We start from the raw sequence: 23,142 nt of genomic DNA on the forward strand, positions 1-23,142 counted from the left end.
GTCATTGTTTTCTGAGCTTCTACATCTGAAACAAAAAGGGGTAGTAACACCTTCCTCAGAGACTTTGTGCGGGGGGACAACTAAGATGATATCTGTAAAACACTTTTCACAATGGCTGGAACAGTAGATATTTGGGTGAGCCGTATGATACTGCTGCATCTATTAAATACACAGAAGCTGCATGTATGTATGTATGTATGTATTTATTTTTCAGAAGCTGCTTTTATTTGTTATTATTCCTGTCACTACTCCCCCAACACTGGCAGACAGTAAGACATGGTGTAGAAGAGTATGGGCTATGGGCTCAGAGTCTGAGTTGGAATTCCCAGTGATGGTACCAGCTGTAGGACCTGAAATAAGTTCCTGAACATCTCCATGCTTTCATTTCCTCATCTGAAAAACGGCTGCAACAATAGTATTCACCTCACAGTTGTTGTGATGATTAAATGAGATTAAAGTATTTCAGACAGTACCCAGAATATAATCAATGCTAAAAAAAAATATTAGCTACTATTACCATTATTTCTTCATATTGTCATGTTTTTTCTTGAACCAAAATAACTAGTTCTTACATACCTTTATATCATGGCTGTTCATTAAGTATTTGCTAAACTTAAGGGAGACACTGGAAACAAGCAAACTTAAAGAGCAATACCATAATTGAGAGCATTTCCCTTTCTAGATCCAAGGAGAAAAGGCCGATTGAGAGGAATTAAAAGACTTCTCAATCATTATGTGTCATGAAGAGGCAGCATGAAATACTAGAAGGCATGAGGGCTCTGCAGTCGGGAGGATCTGGGGCAGGCACATATGTGCCACCGTCACTGGCTGCCACCATGACCGGCTGCCACTGTAATTGCTCCAAACCTGTTTTCTCCTCCGTGAGAGGAGCTGAGAACTTCTCTGAGTGCTCCAGAGGGTTGTTGGGAAGATCAAATCTGATGGTATGTGTGACAGGACTCTGCAAATGCTGACAAATGCCACTAATGGCAGGCCACACTCTGACACCCTCAAGGGCCCTAGTGGCATAATAAGCCAAAGAGTCCCCAGGCTTATAAACTCCAGAGGACCCCAAGGCCTTCTCATGGCATTACTCTGAATTTGAACTCAAACACACACATAAAAACAAAACAAAACAAAACAACCAAAAAAACCATGGCTACTGTGGCACAGCACACTTGACTATGAGGCAAGAAATAATGTTTTTGCCACTGACTTGCTACATGACCTTAGCAGGTTACTTGACTTTTCCATGTCTTTATGATGGGCTAAAATGAAGACATTGGGTTAGATGACACTAAAACTATACCCACAAAATCGTGTGTATATATGAAGAATGTGCACTTTTCTACGAAGAGGTCTATAGCTTTCATTGGATTCTCAAAGAGGTTCATCATCCAAAAGAAGTTAAAAACCTGGAACCTGACTGATCTCCAAAGTTTGTTCAAGCATTATAACATTCCAATTTTGTGCCTTCTCAGCAGTGGTCACAGAATGTTACCTCTCATCCTATATCCGTTTGACACATGAGGAAATTGAGACTTAAGAAGACTCAATAACTACCTCAAACTCCCAGAACCTTTGGGATTGGAACGTAAAACCATCTCATTCCAAAGTCCATGTTCTTTCCACTAATCCCACATAGAGAATGCACCCATTCTCTGACTGCCACCTCTCCTCTTTGTCACCTTTACCACATCCAATAACCCTCTTCAAGTCCACCAGAACCTCTCCACTGCCCACCCCCCTGTGGTCCTCTAATCCCTCATTACAATGGCCGACAGTTCAAAGTCACTGTATATGATCACTGCTTCACATACATCCTCCACTCCCTTGCCCTCTTATTTCATCTTCAGAGGTGCCTGCAAACCTACCAACCTGGTTAAATCCAAGTCTCCACCACCCCTGTCCCTGCATCTATGCAGCTCAAGTAGTGGAGAGAAAGACATAATCACACCAATGAATCTCATTTTCAATTCATAACCAGCTTCAAGTGGGCCCTTCGTATTGCTTGGGATTTCACAGTACATTTACTCAGCCATTCTCCTAAATGGCAATTTGCCAGTTTTTCCTTTCTCCTCAACTCTGATACCTCCCTCCCCATCCTCACTCTCAGGTGACATTGCTTCCTACTTCACTGAAAGAATGGAAAAGAATTTCCATTAGATTCCTAATACCACATGCCCCCACTTGCCAACATCGTGGTGGTACCTTCTACCCTCCCACCATGTCCCATCTAGGTCATAGATCCCATCTCCTCTTGCCAACTCAACAACTCTTTCCTGGCAAGTCCTTCCCCTCTCCCCTCCAGCATCAATGTTTCTCGAATTCAACATGTCCTAAACTGAACTCCTGATCTTCCACTGTAAGTTTTTCTACCTGAAACCTTTCCCATCTCAGTGGAAAGCAACTCCAACCTTTTCAGTAGCTCAGGTCAAAACCATTAGAGTCACACCTGACTTTCTTCACACCACACACACCGTCTTTCAGGCAATCCTGTTTGCTCCACCTTCAAACCATATCCAGAATCTGACCACTCTTTACTACTTCCTTTGCTCCCACAGATCTGAGCCACCATCACTAGTGTTACAAAAGTTGCCTGGATGATGCTTTCTTCACTCGTCTCCCTGCTCCAACCCTCACCCCCTGCAGACTGTTTCTAAAACATCAGCTAAAGGGATCCTTTTAAAAATATAAATCAAATCAGATCTCTCCTCTGCTCAGAAGTCTTTAGTGGTTCCCCATTCTCACTGAGAATCTAAGTCCAACTCCTTATAACAGCCAACATGATCTGGCCACCCCATTCATACCTATTACCTCTCTATCCTTATCCCCTACTGTTCCCCCTGACTCACTCCACGAAAGCCCCTGGAAGGCACACTCCCACCTGAGAGCCTTTGCTATGGTTTTTCCCTTTGCGGGGAGTTCTCTTCTTCTGGATGCCCACTATCAGAATCTCACTGCCTCTCCACCTTCAAGACTTTGCTCATCTGTCCTATCTCAATAAGCCCACTGTCACCACCCTTTCCTTTCCCATACCCATCCCCTGCCCCATCCAGCATTCTCATTTCCACTTATTCTGCCCTACTTCCAGCATACTGTTTAATTTACTTCATTATCTCAAGCACCTAGAATAATACCTGGCACATAGATGGCCCTTATTGACTTGAATGATTGAAATAAAGTAAGAAACTTAACTATCTTCTGCGATTGTGAGTTGTATGTCAGCTTACTAACACTAATTAAGGAGTGACTAAGGAGAAAAATGAGCAGCTATGAGACCATTACAGAGGGTATAAAACCAGAGCAGCCTCTTACCATCCTTTGCATACGCCACACAGTACACAGTATCTTTGTGTCCCTTTAGGGGCTGAAGTAAGGTGCCATCAGAGGTGTCATAAACCTGGCAAAAAGACACAAAATTACACATGATCCACATGACATCTATTAGTCAGAATTCCTGCACGTTGCTGCTTTTTGTTGTTGTTGTTTAAATAACAAAACATTTGTCAATATTCTAAATTTGCATCAAGTAAAAACTACACCAAAAAAACCCAGAAAGAATGTGACTCTAAGTGGAGAAACCCAAAAAGTAGAGGTCCCAACTCTGTAAATTACATGGCCAGGAACATATCATTAATCCTTGAGAAATAGAACTTCACTCTGTGGAACTTCACTACAAAGTTCATTCATCTTATGTGAATTTGGATATATGACCAATCAAGCTAAACCCTCCCAAATAAAGCCAACACACACAAAGAGTCAGCTACAACATGATTAAATTTTAGTTCTAGCCTGACTCCAGTATCAACATAATAGAGAAATGTTTCATATTTGCTATCAAGAGTTTGAAAGTCATAGACCTGAACTCCAGGTTTACAAATCAGAGGAAATATTATAAAACCCAGCTGTAACATGGATTTAGGATATTTTGTAGCACTGTAACATCTATAAATGTGTGGATATTTAAAAAACACACTATCTGAGTAATCAAGGCAAAACCCTCCAAAAACAGTGTTAGAGAAGATAACCTATGAAAAAAAAGTAAAAGAATTTGGATTGTTTACCCTGGCGAGAAGAAGTCTGCAGAACAATGTAACCAAGGCTTTAAGATTATGTAGTTACCATAAAGAGAATGGACATCAGTCAGTCTGCATATCTAGAGACAACAGAGCAAGGGGAAGTGGACTTACGCAGGAGGAAGGAGAGATCATACAAAGGTTTTTAGGTCAAACATAAAGAGTCCTCTGAAAATTACTTTTATATACTGGGATAAGTTCCAGACTAGCTATATTCTTTGAAAATATGAAAAAAGGACAGCATCCATATGGAATTGTTTAGGTAGGCCAATGCCTAAAAGTTGGGGTCAAGCTATCTGGCTTCTCAGGGAGGGAACCCCTTCAGTCTTGTTGCTTAAATTTTTCAGGGGGACAAAATGTGAACTGACACTAGCCCAGTTTCAAAGGCATTTTGATTAATTGTTTTCAACTCTTTCATGGATGTCTCAAAGTAAAAAGGGAAAGATTAATGACTCCAAAGGAGGTATTGTTCACAGGTTCCTATCTGACAGACAGTTTACTTACCTGTTTTAAATAGCCCATTTCCTTCCCTATTAAAAAGTAATGACTGGTTTTTCCGCCCTTGCCTTTTTTATCTTAAAAAATAAAGGGTCAAATTTCAGAGCACTTACAAGAGGGAGAGGGAAAAAAGCACTTAAAAAGGAAACTCAGACAAAATCCTACCAGTAATCTGTTTCCTGCAGCCAAAATCAGTTGCGTTCCATCGGGCTTAAATGCGAGGTCATATATACTAAACAGGAGACAAGACAAGACAAAAGGACAATTAGGAACCAAAAGGATGAGGTCTGCTAATGGCCAGGAAAGCAAACTTTATTTCCATTATGAAATACTGCTTGTGTATGAGAGAGACAAATAATGGCTAAGAATTGCATTTGGTTGCAAATTCCGTTCAGCCACCGCACCTTGGCAGTCCATTCAATCACGATTTACTTGGCAGTTAGCTTCATGTCCCAGTTTCCACTTGTCCAGACGCCAGAGACGATTCAAAGGGTCAACAGGTGAAGGCACTAACTCTCCTATAAAGACTACACAAACTGAGAGAATGCGTGAGGGTTACTAAATCCGCATGTCTCTGAAAAACTGGTCATTTATTAAAATATCATTATTGGGGCACCTGGGTGGTTCAGTCAGTTGAGTGTCCAACTTCCGCTAAGGTCATGATCTCACAGTCTGTGAGTTCAGGTCCCACGTGGGGCTCTGTGCTGACAGCTCAGAGCCTGGAGCCTGCTTCGGATTCTGTGTTTCCCTCTCTCTCTGCCCCTCCCCCACTCACGCTCTGTCTCTCTCTGTCTCAAAAATAAATAAAAACATTAAAAAAATAAAATAAATAAAATAAAAATATCATTATTATTTCCAACCAACTGGATATTTAATGAATGCCTTTTAGGTGCTAGGCAATAGGAACTGATACAAAATGAGTAAATCACACTCGCTCCCTGCCCTCAAAGAAATCCCCATCCACTGGGAAGATATGACTCAGACACATTCACAAAGACCTACCATATGTCATCAACTCTGCAGCATACATTTTTTTCACATTTTAAAATCTCTGAGGTTGGGGGTGGAGGGTGTGCCTGGGTGGCTCGGTTGGTTAAGCATCCAACTCTTGATTTCAGCTCAAGGTTCATGAGTTCAAGCCCCGCATCAGGCTGTGCACTGACTTAACGAAGGCTGCTTGGGATTCTGTCTCCCTCTCTCTCTATCCCTCCCCTGCTTGCTCTCTCTCTCTCTCAAAATAAATAAAAATCAACTTAAAAAAATAAAAAATAAAATCTCTGAGGTTATGTATCTTATAATTGATGATGTGTCAGCTTAACTGGAAGCATTTTTTGGTTTCTTAGTGGTACTTAAAATAATGGTATTTTACAATCAGTGACCTCTTAGATTAGATGACTACAGAATAATACTGTGTAAAGGTTTTAGGAGATACATTAAAACATATATTACAGGATTCAAATGAGGAAGATGCAGAAAAGATTTGGAGAAAGGATGAGAAAAAGCTTCATGAAGAAAAAAGTATGTGAGAAAAATAGGGCTTTTGAGACATGCAGGAGGAGATTTGGAGGGTGAAGCATTTCAGGCAGAGAAAACAGAACAAGCAAAGACATGAAGGTGGGGAATAGCATATAATCTAAATAATCAAATTTGACTGAAACTTTGGCTATATGTAAGGCAGTAGGGAGAGATCAGGCTAGAAAAACAACAGGCTGGAGCCATATTGCAATGATTCTTGAATGCTCTCGGCAGGGGATTTCATTAGTTCAGGTGACTCTAGTAAAAATGTGCTAGATAGCACTGCCAAGTCAGCCTATTGCAAAGGTTTAGCATGGGATAAATTCACCTGATACCTGAAGTCATCTAGAAATACAGACCCCGGGTAAGAGTACTTGGAGCATTTTGCAGAGATACTCTGTGCTGAGCTCTTCCAATACATTATTTCATTTCATCCTCACAATTCTATGAAGTATGAATTATTACTTGGTTTTGTAGGTGAGGACACCATAGCTCAGAGGAATCAATTATCCCACCCAACATTACACTACCAGCAAGTGGCAGGGCCAGAATTTCAACTTGGGTCTGACTGTGGAGTCTGTGCTATACTACCTTCTACTCTCTACCTTCTACTTGAACTATTGTCAAATATGACAAATCTTTGTTATCTTTAATATTTTAACAGTGGATAACATTTATTAAGTACATTTATTTACTATGTGTGCAAGTACAGTTTAAATGTTTTACATGTATCAGCTCACTTACCCCTCACAACCCTATACCTATTTCACAAATGAGACAAATTAAGATGGAGAAGCTAAATAACTTGCCAGGAAATAAACTGCTACTGAGTGGAGGTGGAACCAGAATTCAAACCCAGGCAGTCTGTCTCCAAAGCCCAAGATCTAACCACTATGATCTGTGGCCCTTATTTTCATTATTATTAGCATATGTCACAGTTGATAATATAATAGCAACAGTTTCCATGCTTTATCAATGGGGGGAAAAAAGGCATTACATGTAGAATCCAAAACAATTTTTATATAGGCTCTGTGGACAATAGCCTCCTTTAATAAAAATAATTTTTAAAATAATAGTAATTCTTCACATATATTCAACAGCTGGCTGATGAATATTACACCCTTTCCAGTTAGGCATCCCTCTTGATAGAAGCAAACACAGACACTGAGTTCTTCAGCTTCCTCCTATTAGTTGGTAACAGATCTGGGCCTTACTGTTTCCTGGGCTTTCTTTCTCTGAACCTATGGGGAAATGTGCTTGGCATGTATCACACTGAGGAGAAACAGGGTGGTAAAGTGAAAATCAGAAGGGAGTTGGGGCTAGAACTGATGCCCTGTCCAAGCTTTAGTCCTCACCTACAACACAAGGCAAGAGAGCTGCCATCCCACCTCTGAGTGCACAGGCCACCCTTGTGCAAGCACCTGACACCTGTGGGTTGCTGTGATGAGGTACCGGATTTTGGAAAGGATCTGCACCACTCTTCTATAGTCATCCGTGGTCCTGTGGCTCCCTTTCTGCAATGTAGATAATCTAAGCTCATTAAAGTGGTTCCTGTGGGGATCTTCTTCATAAGGATCATTTGGGGTTGAATTCTCAGAAAATCATTTGAGTGTCTGATTTGGGCCAAGTCTTAAACTGTCTTCCTCTCAGATATGAAAATTCATTTTCTCTAAATGTCTTGAAATTTGGGGTGCCTGGGTGGCTCAGTCAGTTTAGTGTCCAACTTTAGCTCAGATCATGATCTCCTGGTCCAGAAGTTCAAGCCCCACATCTGGCTCTGTGCTGACAGCTTGGAGCCTGGAGCCTGCTTCTGATTCTGTGTCTCCACCTCTCTCTGCCCCTCCCCTGCTCACACTTTCTCTCTCTCTCAAAATTAAACATTAAAAAAATGGGGGGGGGGGGCACGCCTGGGTGGCTCGGTCGGTTAAGCATCTGACCTCGGCTCAGGTCATGATCTCACAGTTCATGAATTCGAGCCCCACATCAGGCTCTGTGCTGACAGCTCAGAGCCTGATGCCTGTTTTGGATTCTGTGTCTCCCTCTTTCTCTGTTCCTCCCCCACTCGCACTCTGTCTCTCTCTCTCTGTCTCAAAAATAAAGATTTAAAAAATTTTTTTAAATTTTTTTAAATCAAACATTTAAAAATAAATAAGTAAAAAATAAATAAACGTCTTGAATTTTGCCTTCCTAAAGTACAACATAATGTTCAATTTACCCCAATCTAAACACTTAAGGTACTTAGGATCTGTATAATTTATCATAGCTCTGAATTACATAATCGTCTATATTTTACACTGTTTCAAATACTATCTTGTCCCCTTAATTACAGTCAATTATAGTCCCCTGCAGTTTAAGGGCAAGGACCCCGTTTTAGACATTTATGGGCCTTTGGTGCATGGCATGGTCCTAGACACAAAATGAATATAACCAACAACCTGACAATGTTTTATCTTGAACCCTTCAGACTTTAATTACATCACGAGACTATGAAACCAAATAAAGGAAACCTCGTTTAAAATGGAGCTAGGAAGCCAGAAGGGGGAGCTCTCATGGTGTACGTTTATTGCAGCCCTTTGAAGACTCAACAGGAAGAAGCTTATGCCTCACCACCACCCTAGATGAAGGAAGATTTTTCTCCTTGCCCAGCAACAGCCCAGCCAATGAGAGACTGTCACAACTCAGCCACTAAAAAGCCACTACACTTTGAGCTCCCAGTTTAATGGACTTTTTGTTTATAACAGCCCCTCCCAATTCCCCTTTTTCCTCTATAAAAGAGTGCTCCTCTGTTTTCTGGACTTACCTATGGTTCACCATAGCTTGCTTGTCCCAATTGCTGTCCTGGTTGCAACTGCTCTCCTACTCCTGAATAAACCCACTTTGCTGGCAAAATAACTGGCTGTTTTATTTTCAGGGTTGACAAGAGCACAGAAATTCAGAATTGGGAAAGACCCTAGAACGTGTCATGTAGTCCAACTCCCCCACCAAGGCAAGAATTCCCTATGGATGGCCATCCAGCCTCTGAACACTCCCAGGGTTGGAGAAGTCACCAGTATGCAGAGTTTATTACACTACAGGATGGCTCTCTCTACCCATCTGCCACCTTTTATGAGAAAGATACATTATCAAATTACATTGCAGAGAGACAGAGAGCAAGTCCTGCAAATTGTCCTCTGCCAACTTTGTGCCCACCCCACTGTAAAGGAAGTCCCAAGGTCAAGGTGCCTCTCCAAATCCTGCCCAACCTGACCCACCCCAACTTACCTGCTTGGAATCTTAGACAAATTATGTTACTTTAAGTCTCAGGTTCTTCACCTGTAAATAGGGTAATTATTCTAACCTCATAGGTTGTGTGGAGGTTAAATAAAATAATGCATGTAAACACTGTCTGGCCTATAGCAAGTACTCACTAAATATGAGCTAGTGCGACTGGAGGGTAATAGCAGATACTGTCCTTACTGGAATAAGGCAGTCTAGCCAGAAAAGTCACCATGGTTGAGGGAAACCTGGAGCAGTGGTTTTAAGGAAGAAATGAGGGAGTTCAGAGAATAAGACAGCATCTGGGAAGGAGCTTTGGATAGAAAAATGAGATTGCAGCTGAACTGGAAAGCATAAATTTAAATGTTAGCAAGCAGTGGGGGAGGAGGGATGGTAACAGGACCACCTAGTTAAATGCACAATCTGATTCAGAAGGGAAATGGGAGTCAATCTAGGATTATGCAAAGTAGAATAATGGATCACAGCAACAGGACTCAAAAAAGAGAAATCCTCCTGCCATGGGAAGGTTAGACTGGAAGCAAAAGAGCAGACCAGGAGACAGTGGCTGGTTCAGTTGTGGAGGACTAATCTTAGATATTTGGGATCTCTTAGATCTACTACCTATTTTTTTAAATAGTTTTTGTTTTGCTTTGTCTTATTCTGGGCTACCAACTGGCATATGTTGCTGCCACCAAGATCGCTGGTGTATAGAACCCCTACACTGCCTATTCTAAACAGTTGTTTTCAAAGCTGTAATGGGCCAAAACCCAAATAACCAACCTTCATTCATCATTCTTTCACTCATTCATTAATTCATGAATACATATATCCATCAAATAGTCACACCAACCACTGATTTGTCTAAGCTCTGGAATATGCCTTTGAAATGAATAAAAAGTAGCCATTGCTTCTGAAGGGTTTATAGACTTCTGGGATAACGGATTCACAAATAACTCTTATACTAGACAGATTCTAAGTACCACAAGAGAGGAATGAACAAAATCTATGCCTGGGGTTGAAAACTGGGAGCAAATCAGGCTGTATTTGGCCAGCAACTGTTTTGTTTGGCTCACATGGTGTTTTATTTCAGTTTTTTTAAATTAGTTGCCAACACTTAAAAATTAGGGCATTTCACATAAAAATCCGTAGCTTCTGGTGGAAACAGGAAGATCTGAGCACTCGAGGCCAAATTCCTGCAGGGGAGTAATTGGCAGGAGCTGAGCAGCAGCTGCCCCTTTTAGGCAGAGCATGAGATCTCTAGTTTGCCACACTCCTTGCCATTCCCTCTTACTCCCTGACCTCAAAGCCAAATGTTCAGTTGCTAGTTTTCAGCAGCTTTATAAGAAAAAAGTAAAAAGAATTTTTTAAGCTCAATTTTCTATTAAAAGAAGTGAAAGATATACTGCGAAGGCTATCTGTTTCAAGAGAAATGGGGTGTAGAAAAGGGGTGCAGAATACTCCTAAGACAGACAGGCAATTCTGTGAGTTTAAGATGCAAATAAACACCTCCCATGATACTGCCTGCCTGACTCCTGCAGGCATTTGAGTTTGCAGCCTCTGTAACATGAAGAAAAATTAATGTAGTAGCTAACAAACAGCACTGGCTCTGGGGTGAGGAAAAAAGCTGGCTCCACCACTCATTTACTGTGTGACCTTGGCAAATTAATGACCCTCTCTGTGCTTCAGTTTCATGTAAAACAGAGGTAATTACAGTACCTACCTCAGAGGGCTGTTGTGAAATGACTGAGATAAAAGACATAATTCTCAGCCAGTGCCTGTCACATAGTAAGCATTAGCTATTACTAGTGCAGAATACAGAAGAGGGAGAAAGCATCTCTGAAGGGAGCCTTACAGAATGTTTCGAATTTCAGTGTGAGGAAATGAGAAAAGAAGGCATGCTAGCTTCACACAGAAGAGACTAAGCAAAGACAGAGAGGGAATGGCAAGGGCCCTGTTCCAGTGGCCAAAACAAAGGCTGCACAATGAAGCTTGAAAAGACCATCTAGGAAGATTTTTAAAGTCAGGCTGAGGAGAACGATCCAGTAAGTCAGCATTTTCCAAAATGTTTCATTGTATGATGGATTTCGATGATAAAAATGGAATAGAACATTAACATCCGCTCCTAAGGCGAGAAAGTCATTCTCTTGTGATTCTCTTTCAAGCCTTCTAATTAAGCACAGGAGAAAGTCTTGGTTTGACGCTATTCACCTCCAGCACCTCTCTGACGGCACTGGATAAATTTCCTTCCAGTTCTCCAGACTATAGACCAGGGGCTTAAAGGCTTCCTAGTTAGTTGCCAGTATCCAGCTACAACTTAATAATACCGTTTTGTTTCTCGCTGCTTTAAGTTTCACAGTTATCTCAAAGCAAGTGGTACTGATTTTCAAATACGGAGCAATAGTTTCCTTGTAAAATCATATTTGAGTGAAAGTGAGACAATTTAGAGAAAAAACGCCAAGGAAACAAGAGTATGGGTAACATGTGGATGTGGCAAAGATCGTGACGTTCGAGAAACACTGCCGTGGGTGTAAGCTGAACCCAGAACGGACTTGGACAGGGCCAGACATTGATTCTGTCTGTGTAAAACGGCCTCGACAGGCCACTAACTCACGCGTGGTACACCCCCTTGCTCCCGCGCCAGGCCTCAGTTTCTCCATCCACAAAGGGGTGGGAGGGCGACCCTGCAGTCGCGCAGACCCGGGGTTCAGTGCCTTCAGCCCAGGCCACAGGCCCGTTGCCCTTGGCAACCACGGGGGTTCCCGCAACGGTTCCCGCACCCCCGCCAGGGCTCGGCCTCCCGCTCCTCCCGGACCGCCCCGCTCCTCACCAATGCTCGGCTTTATCTCTCCACGTCAACACGGCCCTCATCGCGGTTTCCCTCACGCCTCAAGCCCCTCCTCCCGCCTCAGTAACAGGCCCTATTCCCCTAACGGCTTTCGTTACTGCGCTACCCTGGCAACACACATGCGCAGTGAGCCTCGTGCGCGCGGCTGAGTTCCTAGTGCGCAGGTCTAAATGGAAAGGCTTAAGAAAGAAGCAAAAGCGAAGATGGAACGGGGCCTAGAAGGTGTCTGCGCGACTAGCGCTCGCTCTACTGGTCCGAACGCGCGGAAGGCGGTACGTCTTCCTCGACGAAGGATTTGATTGGCTGAGCCATGGAAATGGCGCTTGTGGCTGAGGGGGAGGTGAGGGGGCTGCGGTGGGATCTGACGGACATTCACTCTCTTCGGCTTTGGTTTCAGCTTTGCTCTCCGAGCTGAAGAAGCTTTCGCATCTTATTCTGCTCCACTCCTTGCTTGTCGTACCCTCTTGGCCAGTTGCTGCCGCCGGAGACCCCTTGAAGGGCACGGCTAGGATGGAGAGTCCGAGCCTGCGGGACTACGGAGCTGCCCGCTCGGTCACTTCCAGTGAGCGCCTAGACCCAGACCGGCCCAGTGACCTCCGGCAAGTCATTGTCCCCTTTCGGGACTCATTTTCACCAACTATAAAATGGGAGCGGGCTGGGGTGGATAGAAGGCTGGTGGTCCTTTCTAACCTAGGATCGACAGAGCTCGAGACCCACAGGGTTAGTTTACTCGGAGCAATGGCTGTGGCTCAGATACTGTGAGATTCAGCCCTAGAGTGCTCCCTACTTCGTTACCCGAAATGACGAGGGAGGTGGAAGGAGCAGGGAGGTTTTGTGCAAGGGGAGCAAGGAGAGATCTGCTTGGGTTGCAGGGTCCCAGGAAAACCTTGTAGGAGATGTCACGTTAAGCAGCCAGCGCTGCTGACCCCAAAATGGAAGTCCTATAGGAAGTTCCAGAGGAAGCCACAGTCTTGTTTCGAGTACAGTACTTGTATATGTGAGATACGGGGTTAGGATGATTTATCTACTGATTTGTTTTTTTCAAAATTTAATCCCCAGAACTACCTTTAAGGAAGTATTACCTCCTTTTTACAGGTGAAGAAAGGAGACTTTAAGAGGTTAAGTAACTTGCTCTTGGACGCATAGCTGGTAAATCGCAAGAGCTGCGATTTGAACCCAGTCCACTGACTTTAAAGTTTGTGCTGTTTTCATCAGGCTTCAGTTTCCTTATTCCTAAAATGTGAACTATATAATTTCTTAAGACCCACCCAAACCCCCAAAATTATTAACCCCAAAATACTTCAGAAGAACTTGGTTCTAATTCTAGTTACTAACTCTTGCTTAGTTTCCCTATTTGTAGAAAACAATCTGAGTTAGATACCTCTATAGATTATACAGAGATTTCCAATCATTTTTAACCCATGTTGCAGGACAGAGAGGTAATCACATAGCATAAGACTGGTCCATACTGATTTTAATCTCTCCTATAATCTAAATAGTCCGTCCATATGGTTCCTGCTCTGTCATGGATTGAAATTGAATAAGCAGAGGAAAATAAATTTTAAGTAAGCCAATCACCTGTACTTTGTTTTTGTTTTTTGTTTGTTTGTTTGTTTAGTAAGAAAGATGTTACTCTGGAATTGGAAAGAGTGGGAAAATATGAAAAGCAAATGATGATAAAAAACAGCAGTGAGTGGAATCCCCTGCTGCAAGAATCCATTGCTTCCAGTCAGATTGGTGGTAGTACAATGACAGAATGCCGTAAGTCTGTCCCATGCGGATGGGAAAGAGTTGTGAAGCAAAGGTTATCAGGGAAAACAGCAGGAAGATATGATGTATATTTTATCAGGTGAGCATACAATGTGGTACCGATAGCACAGCCAAATCATTTTATCTAGATAGGTAGCAGGAAAGCATAACAAGAACTTGGCTTTTTTCTACTTTTATCATAACAGCCATTATGGATTCTGTTCTTTGAGTGTCACAGGTTAGTTACATCAAGTGATTTGGGAACAAGTACATACTACATACTTCTACTTCAAATGGGTGCCTTTAAATTTGTAAGTTTGTAAATATTTATAAAATTATACTATCATAGAGAAAACTATTTAGAAGTACCGCTTTATCACTTTTTTTAAAATTTTAAATGACAAATACCCATGGCAGAGAGAGAAAGAGAGTACATGCAAGTGGGGGAGGGGAAGAGGGAGAGAGAGAATCTTAAGCAGGCTCCACGCCCAGCGTGGGGCTTGATCATGACCTGAGCTGAAATCAAAAGTTGTATGCTTAGCAAACTGAGCCACATGGGCACCCCGTGCTTTTTAAATTTTCAATGACAAATACCCATAGCAACATTTGGAAATTATTAACTAAAAATCTGAAATGTGGTCCAATTCTTTGTAAAACTCACTTTTATTTACTACCAATAAGTTTTCTTTAATATCATTTTCTAGCCCACAAGGACTGAAGTTCAGATCCAAAAGTTCACTTGCTAAATATCTTCACAAAAATGGAGAGACTTCTCTTACACCAGAAGATTTTGATTTTACTGTACCTTCTAAAAGGGGCATCAAGGCCAGACATAAAGATAATGACATAGCGCCTCTGACATCCCAAATGCAAAATGAAAGGAGCAATTCAAACTGGAACCTCAGGACACGAAGCTGGTGGAGAAAAGGTGTCTTTCCCCTGCCAAGTGGTACTTCGGAATCGCAAAATAGCAGAGGACCATCTAACTTTAAAGAAGATGAGGGTGTTAATGATGTTGACTCCAGAAAGGTTAGAAAGTCCAAACGAAAGGTGACTATTTTAAAAGGAATTCAAATTAAGAAAACTAAAACAGGGTGCCAGAAGGGTCTTCCCGAGTCTACTCAAAGTGATAGGAAAAGAGAATCTGAATATAATAAGGCAGATGCTGAAAGTGAACCTGTTGAGCAAAGAAGTCAGCTTGATAAAACTTTCTCCATTTCTGATGCTGGAGCAAGCAACAAGACCCTCAGTGTAACCAATGAAGAAAAGAGAATTGTAAAAGAAAAATCACTGAGTTCAGGATCAAACTTTTGTTTTGAACAAATAACTTCTGGCATCATAAACAAATTATGTTCAACCGAAGAAGCAGAACACAGCAAGAAGTGTGAGGAAACCTTTTTAGAATCTGAGGAAATAAGAACAAAAGTAGAAGCTGGGGAAAGGAAGGAACATTTGCATACTGACATTTTAAAATGTGGCTCTGAAATGGATGACAACTGCTCACAAACGGAGAAAGACTCTATTTCTGTGAAAATATGTCAAGGTATTCAGGGCGCTGAAGCAGCTGGTAAACATGTGATGAGTTTATACTCCCAGACAGTATATTTCATGCTGGTACCCAGTTAGGATGTGGGAATAGAATGAAGAAATAGGCCCAAATATCAGATATGTCCTACTAGTTGTTCCTAGTACCTCTGTTAACCAATCTTCAAACCCATGGCATAGAGGGAACTGGCTGGCTACTGCCTTGATACCCCCAGCAAAGGAAAATTGTGCCATTAACAGCTGCTACCATCTCTCCCTGGGTCAACAGCAGGGACTCTCCCCGACAGTGCATTCCCTTCTTCCCATCTTCTTTCCAGCCAGTAATATTACAACTTTAGGGAAAATAAAAAAGCTCCACTTGAGAAAAGGTTTGGGGAAGAATCTTGATGTGCATAAACTGGTTGTGAATAGTCAGTGTCTACTCTTTTGCACCCCTTCTGTTACTTATCACTGATGTGTGACTTCCAATTTCATTTTGTACATATCATAGTCATTTTTATCTTCTATTATAATGTAATGCTTCTCTAAAATGCTTTAGAGCTCTAAATAATTCAAAACTGTAATCATATAGTTCATCTATTATTTGTAATATGCTCTTAATACAGAGTTCAGAGCTTAGTAGTTTTGCCTTTATAATACCTCAGTGAATAAGAAATAAAAAGAAGACCTTTTGAGTAGCCCTGTATTATATATTCATTATGTCATTATGGCATAATGAATAACTCCTTTAAAGAAGAAGAATTTTACTTAAAGTCCTATGGGGAGACAGCCTGGACAAATGGTGGAACGGGGTTAGACTTGATTCCTGTTCTTAGCCCTACTCATGGTTTTATGTCTTTGCTGTGCCTGGAATTCCTTTATTTTTAATAGAAGCTGAACCATATATACCTAGGAAGTGCTTCTATATATATACCTTGTGCTTCATATATACGTAGGACAAGCCTGTCCTTTAAAGACTTCAAGCTTCTTAGAATCTTAAGGTTTATGTAGCTTTATTGCTAGTATAATGGGTAAATAAAATATGAAAAACATCCTTTTGTGACCAAATGGAAGTATCCTATTTGTAAAGAAGTCTAGTTCTCAACACCAGGTGAAGTAGCCTTAGTTTAAGAGGTGTCCAATGGAATAGTAAAGACTTTCCCATTGGCTTAGTTGGAAATTGCCAGGTAAACTGAGCTTCAGTCTCCTAATAATAAAAGAGGCTAGTTAATAATTATTTGTAAGAGCCCACAGAAGAAATGGAACTAATAAGAGCAGTTTCCTTTGTTCTCTTTTTTGACTTTATATTAGGCTTTGCCTATTCAAAATAGAATAGCAAAAAACAGCTAATTATCTGGAGAGCTGGATACCTATCCCAATCTATAGTCGATCCCACTCTCATTTTGGGATGGCTGTTTTATTTTATTTTATTTTTTAACTTTTTTATTAAGTAATCTCTATGCCCTGGGTGGCTCAGTCAGTTAAGTGTCCAACTTCCACTCAGGTCATGATCTCATGGTTCATTGCTTGGAGCCCTGTGTGGGCTCTGTGCTATCAGCCTGCTCTTGATTCTGTGTCTCCCTCTCTTTTGGCCCCTCCCCTCCTTGTGCACTGTCTGCCTATCTCTCTCTCTCTCTCTCTCTCTCTCTCTCTCAAAAATAAACATTTAAAAAAGTAATTTCTGTGCCCAACGTGAAGCTCAAAAACTCATAACCCTGAGATCAAGAGTCTCATGCTCTTCCTGACTGAGCCAGCCAGACACCCCAGGATGGTTGTTTAATTTCTAAGCCTTAGTTTGTTTATCTATAAAATGGAGGTAATAATCCTCACCAGTCCTGTGTTTCACATCAAGAATATTACAAAGTAAAAGGAGAAGTGAAAAAGATGGCTCACGCTATACAAATGGCAAGATATTATTAACAGACATTCAAATTTAGAGGGTAACCTTATGGAGAGTATTAAATGTGATGATTTTAAAAACTTGGGAAGCCCAATAATGCTGGTCAAATGGTCTTTCTTAAATTAACCGAGCTTCCCAGTAGACAGTGGTCAGTATTCCAAGGTCCAAATCAGGTTTTTCGGCAGGTTCTGTTTTGTCTGGGTCCTTTCTTTAAGCATAAAGTATTCACCGCAGAAATTTTGGAAAATTAAAGGAGAAAAGAACAATTAGCAATAACCATTATACTGGTTTGGTTTTTTACATTCTAATCTTTTTTTTTTTCTTTTTTTATTAAATTGGGATCATATGTAGAATAGTGCGTTTTTATTTAAAAGTTAAGAACATGGGGGAAGCTATTCATGATATCGTCTCAAAATGGTTTAATGACCACATTGTACAAGTATGTCCTAATTTAAAATATTCCATATTCTAATTTTTCAGTACTAAGAACTCTGAGCATGTCTTAGAATACTAGTGTAACACAGTGGTCAAAGTTACGGACTCAGGAGCCAGACTGCCTGGATTTGAATTTCAACTCTGTCACTAGCTGTGTGACCCTGAGCAGTTTACTTAGTTTCTCTGTACCTCCGTTTCCTTATCTGTAAGGTAAAAGTAAATAGTACCTAGCTTGTAGGTCCATAGTATTAAATTGGTTAATTTTTGTAAAGTGCTTTGCTTAGAGCAGTACCTGGCACGTACTAAATGCTTTATAATAGTAGTGTGTTATTGTTATTTGTACCCCTGAGTATTTCTTTAGCCTAAGCCATAGCTTCTATAAACAATGTTCACCCTTCCTTTTCAGAAGATACCATTCCACGGACACAAATAGAAAAAAGGAAAACAAGCCTATATTTTTCCAGCAAATATAACAAAGAAGGTATCCCTTTCCCAATCAGAAAATCCTATTTTAAGTCTGTTTCAGATGTTCAGCTCTGATGCAGTGTGTTTGTTTAGCCCTTAGCCCCCCACGACGCAAAGCCTTTAAGAAGTGGACACCTCCTCGGTCACCTTTTAACCTCGTCCAAGAAACACTTTTCCATGATCCATGGAAGCTCCTCATCGCTACTATATTTCTCAATCGGACCTCAGGTTTGTGGATTATTTTAATCTTTATCTTAGAGACAGTGCGATGAGGAGAAAGAACACTGGATTGATTAGGAGCCCTGGGTTCAAGTTTAACTTTGAGTCTGTGTGACCTCAGGCAAGGACTTCTTGCAGCCCTGCAGCTCTTCAGCTATGAGGAAGTTAGACTAGATGACAGCCAAAGCCTTTTTCGCACTAAGGAACAGATAGATTGTCATTTATTTTCTACTTCCAAACTAGTTTTGGTCATAGTGAAAATCAGTTACTTAACATTCTTCCACCCTCTGTCATGTGTAAAAGCATTTCTTTTTCATTGAATGCTTTCTTTAATGTCATTGGCACTTTGTGTTCTGTATGCTTTTATACTAGTTATCTGATGACTGGATTATTTGAAAACTAATACCATGCGGGGCGCCTGGGTGGCTCAGTCGGTTGAGTGTCCGACTTCGGCTCAGGTCATGATCTCACGGTTCGTGAGTTCAAGCCCCGCGTCAGGCACTGTGCTGACAGCTCAGAGTCTGGAGCCTGCTTCGGATTCTGTGTCTCTCTTTCTCTCTGCCCCTTCCCCACTCATGCTCTATCTCTGTCTCTCTCTCTCAAAAATAAATAAGCATTCAAAAAAAATTAAAAAAAAAAAAAAGAAAATTAATATCATGCAAGGCCAGGTATCAGCATGATTTAAACTCTTAGCCAAATCAGGGCACCTGGGTGGCTCAGTCGGTTGAGCGGTCGACTTCGGCTCAGGTCATGATCTCGTGGTTTGTGAGTTCGAGCCCTGCATCCAGCTCTGTGCTGACAGCTCAGAGCCTGGAGCCTGCTTCAGATTCTGTGTCTCCCTCTCTCTGACCCTCCCCCGTACATGCTCTGTCTCTCTCTGTCTCAAAATCAATAAATGTTAAAAAAAAAAAATTTTTTTTAAACTCTTAGCCAAATCATCAGGAGTGTTGGTTATTGACTCTGAAGGTGGTTACCAGTTCAAGTAATGGCTTCTCATCAGGGATTTAAAAAGGAAAACAAAAAAACAAAAAACAAAAAACCCTCTGTACGAGATTTCTAGAGAGGAAATACCTGAACTTAAAAACAACCCATCAGAGGCTTGTAATCACAGTTACTTTTACTTCCCAGGTAAAATGGCAATCCCCGTGCTCTGGGAGTTTCTAGAGAAGTACCCTTCAGCTGAGGTAGCAAGAACCGCAGACTGGAGAGATGTGTCAGAACTTCTTAAACCTCTTGGTCTCTATGATCTTCGAGCAAAAACCATTATCAAGTTCTCAGGTACTTTCCCATATACCCAAAGGAAAGAACATAAACTATGCCTATTTAAGAGAGTCAAACCTTAAACTTTAATGTTCTAGGATGCTATATTAATAGAGGTCATTCAGCTCAAGGGCTAAAAGCATGTAAAAACAATCCACTTGCCCCAAACTACAGTCTCCCACTGACCCAAGCAGTAAATCTTTGCTCAGCACTGGGGCAGGCCATCTAGGAAGGATGAAGAAGTCAGCAAAGCAGAAGGCCCCATTGACCTCAGAGACTTTACCTCTGTCTAGTTAGCACAGCACAAAATCACAATGGTTACTAAGTGGCAGGTGAGAGGTTTAGACAGGGGTGTTGTGGGAATTCAGAAGAAAGAGCCATCAGAACTGGGGTTCTTAGGAAAGACTCTTTGCTGTCCCTTCCTACCCTTCTCACCATCCAGCTCTGCATCACTACATATTTGGGGAAAGTATATTTTCTAGAAGCTGACCTGATAAGTGAGGTTTTATCTTTGCAGATGAATATCTGACAAAGCAGTGGAGGTACCCGATTGAGCTTCACGGGATTGGCAAATATGGCAATGATTCTTACCGAATTTTTTGCGTCAATGAGTGGAAGCAGGTGAGGCCCACCCCCAGCCATAACATCTCTAGCACATTTTGTCTCTGACACAAAATACACCCATCCAGTAGCCAAAACTGTTTCTTGGGCACATGTGCTGCCACCATCACAACTAGTTTTGTTCCAGGTTTGAGGGGCAGTGGTGGCTTGGGGCTGTTGGCAGAAGGGAGAGGATCTGTAGACACTCCCACCTCCGTAAAGACTCCTTGGTGTGGCCTCTGACTGACCTCCAGCAGTTTATCACTTCTGGCCCTGTAATGTCATTCCCATTCATGTGTGGTCTCTAAGCCTGATGTGGTTCTTCTCCTGTCATAGTCATATTAGCCTTCAAAAATGACACCACTGAAGGAAAGCAGGCAGGTTTGGACTTGGAATATATGCTTGTGGGGGTTTCTCCTAGTGGTCTCAGACTGCTTTAACAGTAACTGGGCCCTACTTCAGCTACCCATTCAAATGAGTGTCCCCTATCCACAGACATCCAGCGGGTGTCCTGGCAGCTGGTGGGTACTGCCAGGTGGCGTGGTACACTGCCCTCTTAGTCTGTGACTCACCCTGAAGCATTCAGCCAGTAGATCTGGCTAAGCCCATCCCTGCTTCACCATTTATTGTGATAACTCTCAGGGTCTATAACCTTCTCCTGAAAAATGGCCTATTAATACTTGACTCATGTTGTCCCCAACCCACGTGCTAGGTCATGTTAAAGATCAGTACTAAATTGGAAAGTACTTTGTGAAGGATTGCCTTAATGTAAGATAGAGTTTTAAGCACTCATGAATCTAATTAGGTTAAAGGTTATAATTTGCAGGAATATTACAATAAGGTATTGTTCCCCTACTGTACCTTTGAAAGGCCCATTTTAAAAATGTATTTCTGACTAACTTCTGTCTCCTAATGTGTTGTATTTCTTCCAGGTGCACCCTGAAGACCATAAGTTAAATAAATATCATGATTGGCTTTGGGAAAATCATGAAAAATTAAGTCTGTCTTAAAATTGTTTGAAGTTTTCAAACTCAGTTTTTATACCTTACTTTGTACTTAAGTAAGTTGAGAGCTCCATTAAGCACAGGCATATAGATTTTAGTCCAACTAGAAACATGATACAGGTTTTCTTAATATGTGTAACACTGGTAGATCTTTGTTACTGAAGGTACTAGAACATGTTTTGAGATTTTTTAAAAAATAAATTATGTGACAAGAAACCTAAAAATGTAAATGACTTTTCCAATAATAAAATATGATTTGAAGTTGAAAAAAAATCTTTGTCAACTCTCAATTATACAAAGCAGATTTCTATCAATCTTGCTTAAGGAAAGATTAGACTTTCAGTTCTCTTTCAATAAAGATGAAATTACACAGTTGTTATGTAGGAAGCAATCAAAGAGTTTGCAGCCAAAAATGTAAGAAAAGATATTACAGGGTATAATAGGCAGCTAATAATAGGCAATTAGTCTTTTTACTAAAAAAAGATAACAGTAAGTTACTTTTGTCATCATGTGTTCTTGATGACTCTGTGCTAGCTTTTAGTAATTAGAGATTGGACCCCAGCATCCAATTGATAACCTGTGATTATCTGCCTGCCATTTTGTTTCAGAGTATCAGCTTCTGGCTCATGCACCTTGACCCCATTGTTAAAGTTTTTAAGTTTTGTGCTGTTCTTAATACAGGCATCATAATGTTGTAGCACAAATACTGAAACGTTTACCTTAGAAAGAACTCACCAAGCAACAACAACAAAAAAATCCCAAGTTACTAAGTCTCAATTACCAATTGCCATTTTAAGGTATAATTTGAAAATAAAATTGATTGAATAAATGAAAAATAAATTGTTAGGGAAACTACCTGTGTTGTAGGGTGGAATATGCTGCAGGGCTAGTGGGTTGTTTCCACATTAGTGAGCCAGTTTTAGTTTTTAGAGAGAGAGTTGAATTTTGACCAGAGAATGGGAAAACTGCCCACATCCCTGCCACCCCCCAAGGCAAACGTCCATTTTATAGTGTCCCATTACATCTTTATTTAACAAACCTCAAAGTAGCATTTACTAAGTGCAAAGCTCTGTGCTGGAGGACAGATGAAAAAAGATGAAAAGGTTCTGTAGAGCCTTTTCTGTAGGTGCCTGGCTGGCTCAGTAGAGCATGTGATTCTTGATCATGGGGTTGTGAGTTTGAGCCCCATGTTGGGTGTAGAGATTACTTAAAATCTGGGGGCACCTGGGTGGCTCAGTCAGTTAAGTGTCCCACTTCAGCTCAGGTCATGACCTCACGGTTTGTGGGTTTGGGCCCCGCATCAGGCTCTGTGCTGATAGCTCAGAGCCTGAAGCCTGCTTCGGATTCTGTGTCTCCCTCTCTCTCCCCCTCTCTCTCCTCCCTGCTCCCACTGTCTCTGTCTCTCTCAAAATAAATAAACTTAAAAAAAAAATAAATAGGGGCACCCGGGTGGCTCAGTCGGTTGAGCATCCGACTTCTGCTCAGGTCATGATCTTGCGGTCTGTGAGTTCGAGCCCAGTGTTGGGCTCTGTGCTGACAGCTCAGAGCCTGGAGCCTGTTTCAGATTCTGTGTCTCCCTCTCTCTCTGCTCCTCCTCCGCTCATGCTCTGTCTCTCTTTCTCTGTCAAAAGTAAATAAACATTAAAAAAATTTTTGAAATAAATAAATGCTACATTAACATGACTCATAGGGATGGTCTGAATGACAACCTCAGGTTGAGAGGGTCACAGAGATAATGCAATTCAGTGAAGGTGGTACTTTATGCAGAATAAGCACTCAAGTGTTTTTTTTAAC

General features: G+C 41.4%; 2 protein-coding genes across 17 annotated transcripts in view; one reads left to right on the forward strand and one right to left on the reverse strand.

Annotated features, from left to right (window-relative positions):
- The window catches only part of IFT122 (intraflagellar transport 122), a 74,154-nt gene extending 61,818 nt beyond the window's left edge, over positions 1–12,336 (reverse strand). For 4 of the 12 annotated variants that reach the window (XR_008297004.1, XM_027042691.2, XM_027042693.2 and 1 more), the window contains exons 1-3: positions 7,448–7,592; positions 4,743–4,809; positions 3,319–3,403 (exon numbers count right to left, since the gene is read on the reverse strand). Coding sequence is in view for 11 of the 12 variants with exons in the window: in XM_027042691.2 (XP_026898492.2) it covers positions 3,319–3,403; positions 4,743–4,809; positions 7,448–7,584 (289 nt within the window). In the remaining variant the exon portion in view is untranslated. Of the gene's footprint in view, positions 1–3,318; positions 3,404–4,742; positions 4,810–7,447; positions 7,606–12,174 lie in introns of those variants that run through there. The other 8 variants (XM_053218915.1, XM_027042694.2, XM_053218917.1 and 5 more) reach the window with 8 other exon arrangements.
- Positions 12,337–12,341: 5 nt separating this feature from the next.
- On the forward strand, positions 12,342–21,620 carry MBD4 (methyl-CpG binding domain 4, DNA glycosylase). Of its 5 annotated transcripts, XM_053218918.1 has the most exons (9): positions 12,342–12,464; positions 12,590–12,795; positions 13,815–14,041; positions 14,646–15,508; positions 18,207–18,281; positions 18,359–18,493; positions 19,613–19,762; positions 20,262–20,365; positions 21,277–21,620. In XM_053218918.1, the coding sequence occupies exons 2-9, from the start codon at positions 12,703–12,705 to the stop codon at positions 21,352–21,354; spliced, it is 1,725 nt and encodes a 574-aa protein (XP_053074893.1). In that variant the 5' UTR covers positions 12,342–12,464; positions 12,590–12,702; the 3' UTR covers positions 21,355–21,620. The 5 variants fall into 5 exon arrangements, with proteins under 5 accessions (XP_053074893.1, XP_053074894.1, XP_053074897.1 ...); XM_053218919.1 differs by lacking the exon at positions 12,342–12,464 and having other exon boundaries at positions 12,488–12,795; positions 18,210–18,281; XM_053218922.1 differs by lacking the exon at positions 12,342–12,464 and having other exon boundaries at positions 12,488–12,795; positions 14,646–15,484; positions 18,210–18,281.
- The last annotated feature ends 1,522 nt before the right edge of the window (positions 21,621–23,142 follow it).

Source organism: Acinonyx jubatus, chromosome A2 (assembly GCF_027475565.1).
Source record: "Acinonyx jubatus isolate Ajub_Pintada_27869175 chromosome A2, VMU_Ajub_asm_v1.0, whole genome shotgun sequence".
NCBI lineage: Eukaryota > Metazoa > Chordata > Mammalia > Carnivora > Felidae > Acinonyx > Acinonyx jubatus.

Bases quoted from the DNA above. Each gene is read 5' to 3' on its own strand.
- MBD4 (XM_053218918.1), top strand. From the start codon at position 12,703: ATGGAGAGTCCGAGCCTGCGGGACTACGGAGCTGCCCGCTCGGTCACT. The intron at 18,282-18,358 runs GTATCCCTTTCC...GTGTTTGTTTAG, and splicing joins CAGCAAATATAACAAAGAAG to CCCTTAGCCCCCCACGACGC. The intron at 20,366-21,276 runs GTGAGGCCCACC...TATTTCTTCCAG, and splicing joins GCGTCAATGAGTGGAAGCAG to GTGCACCCTGAAGACCATAA.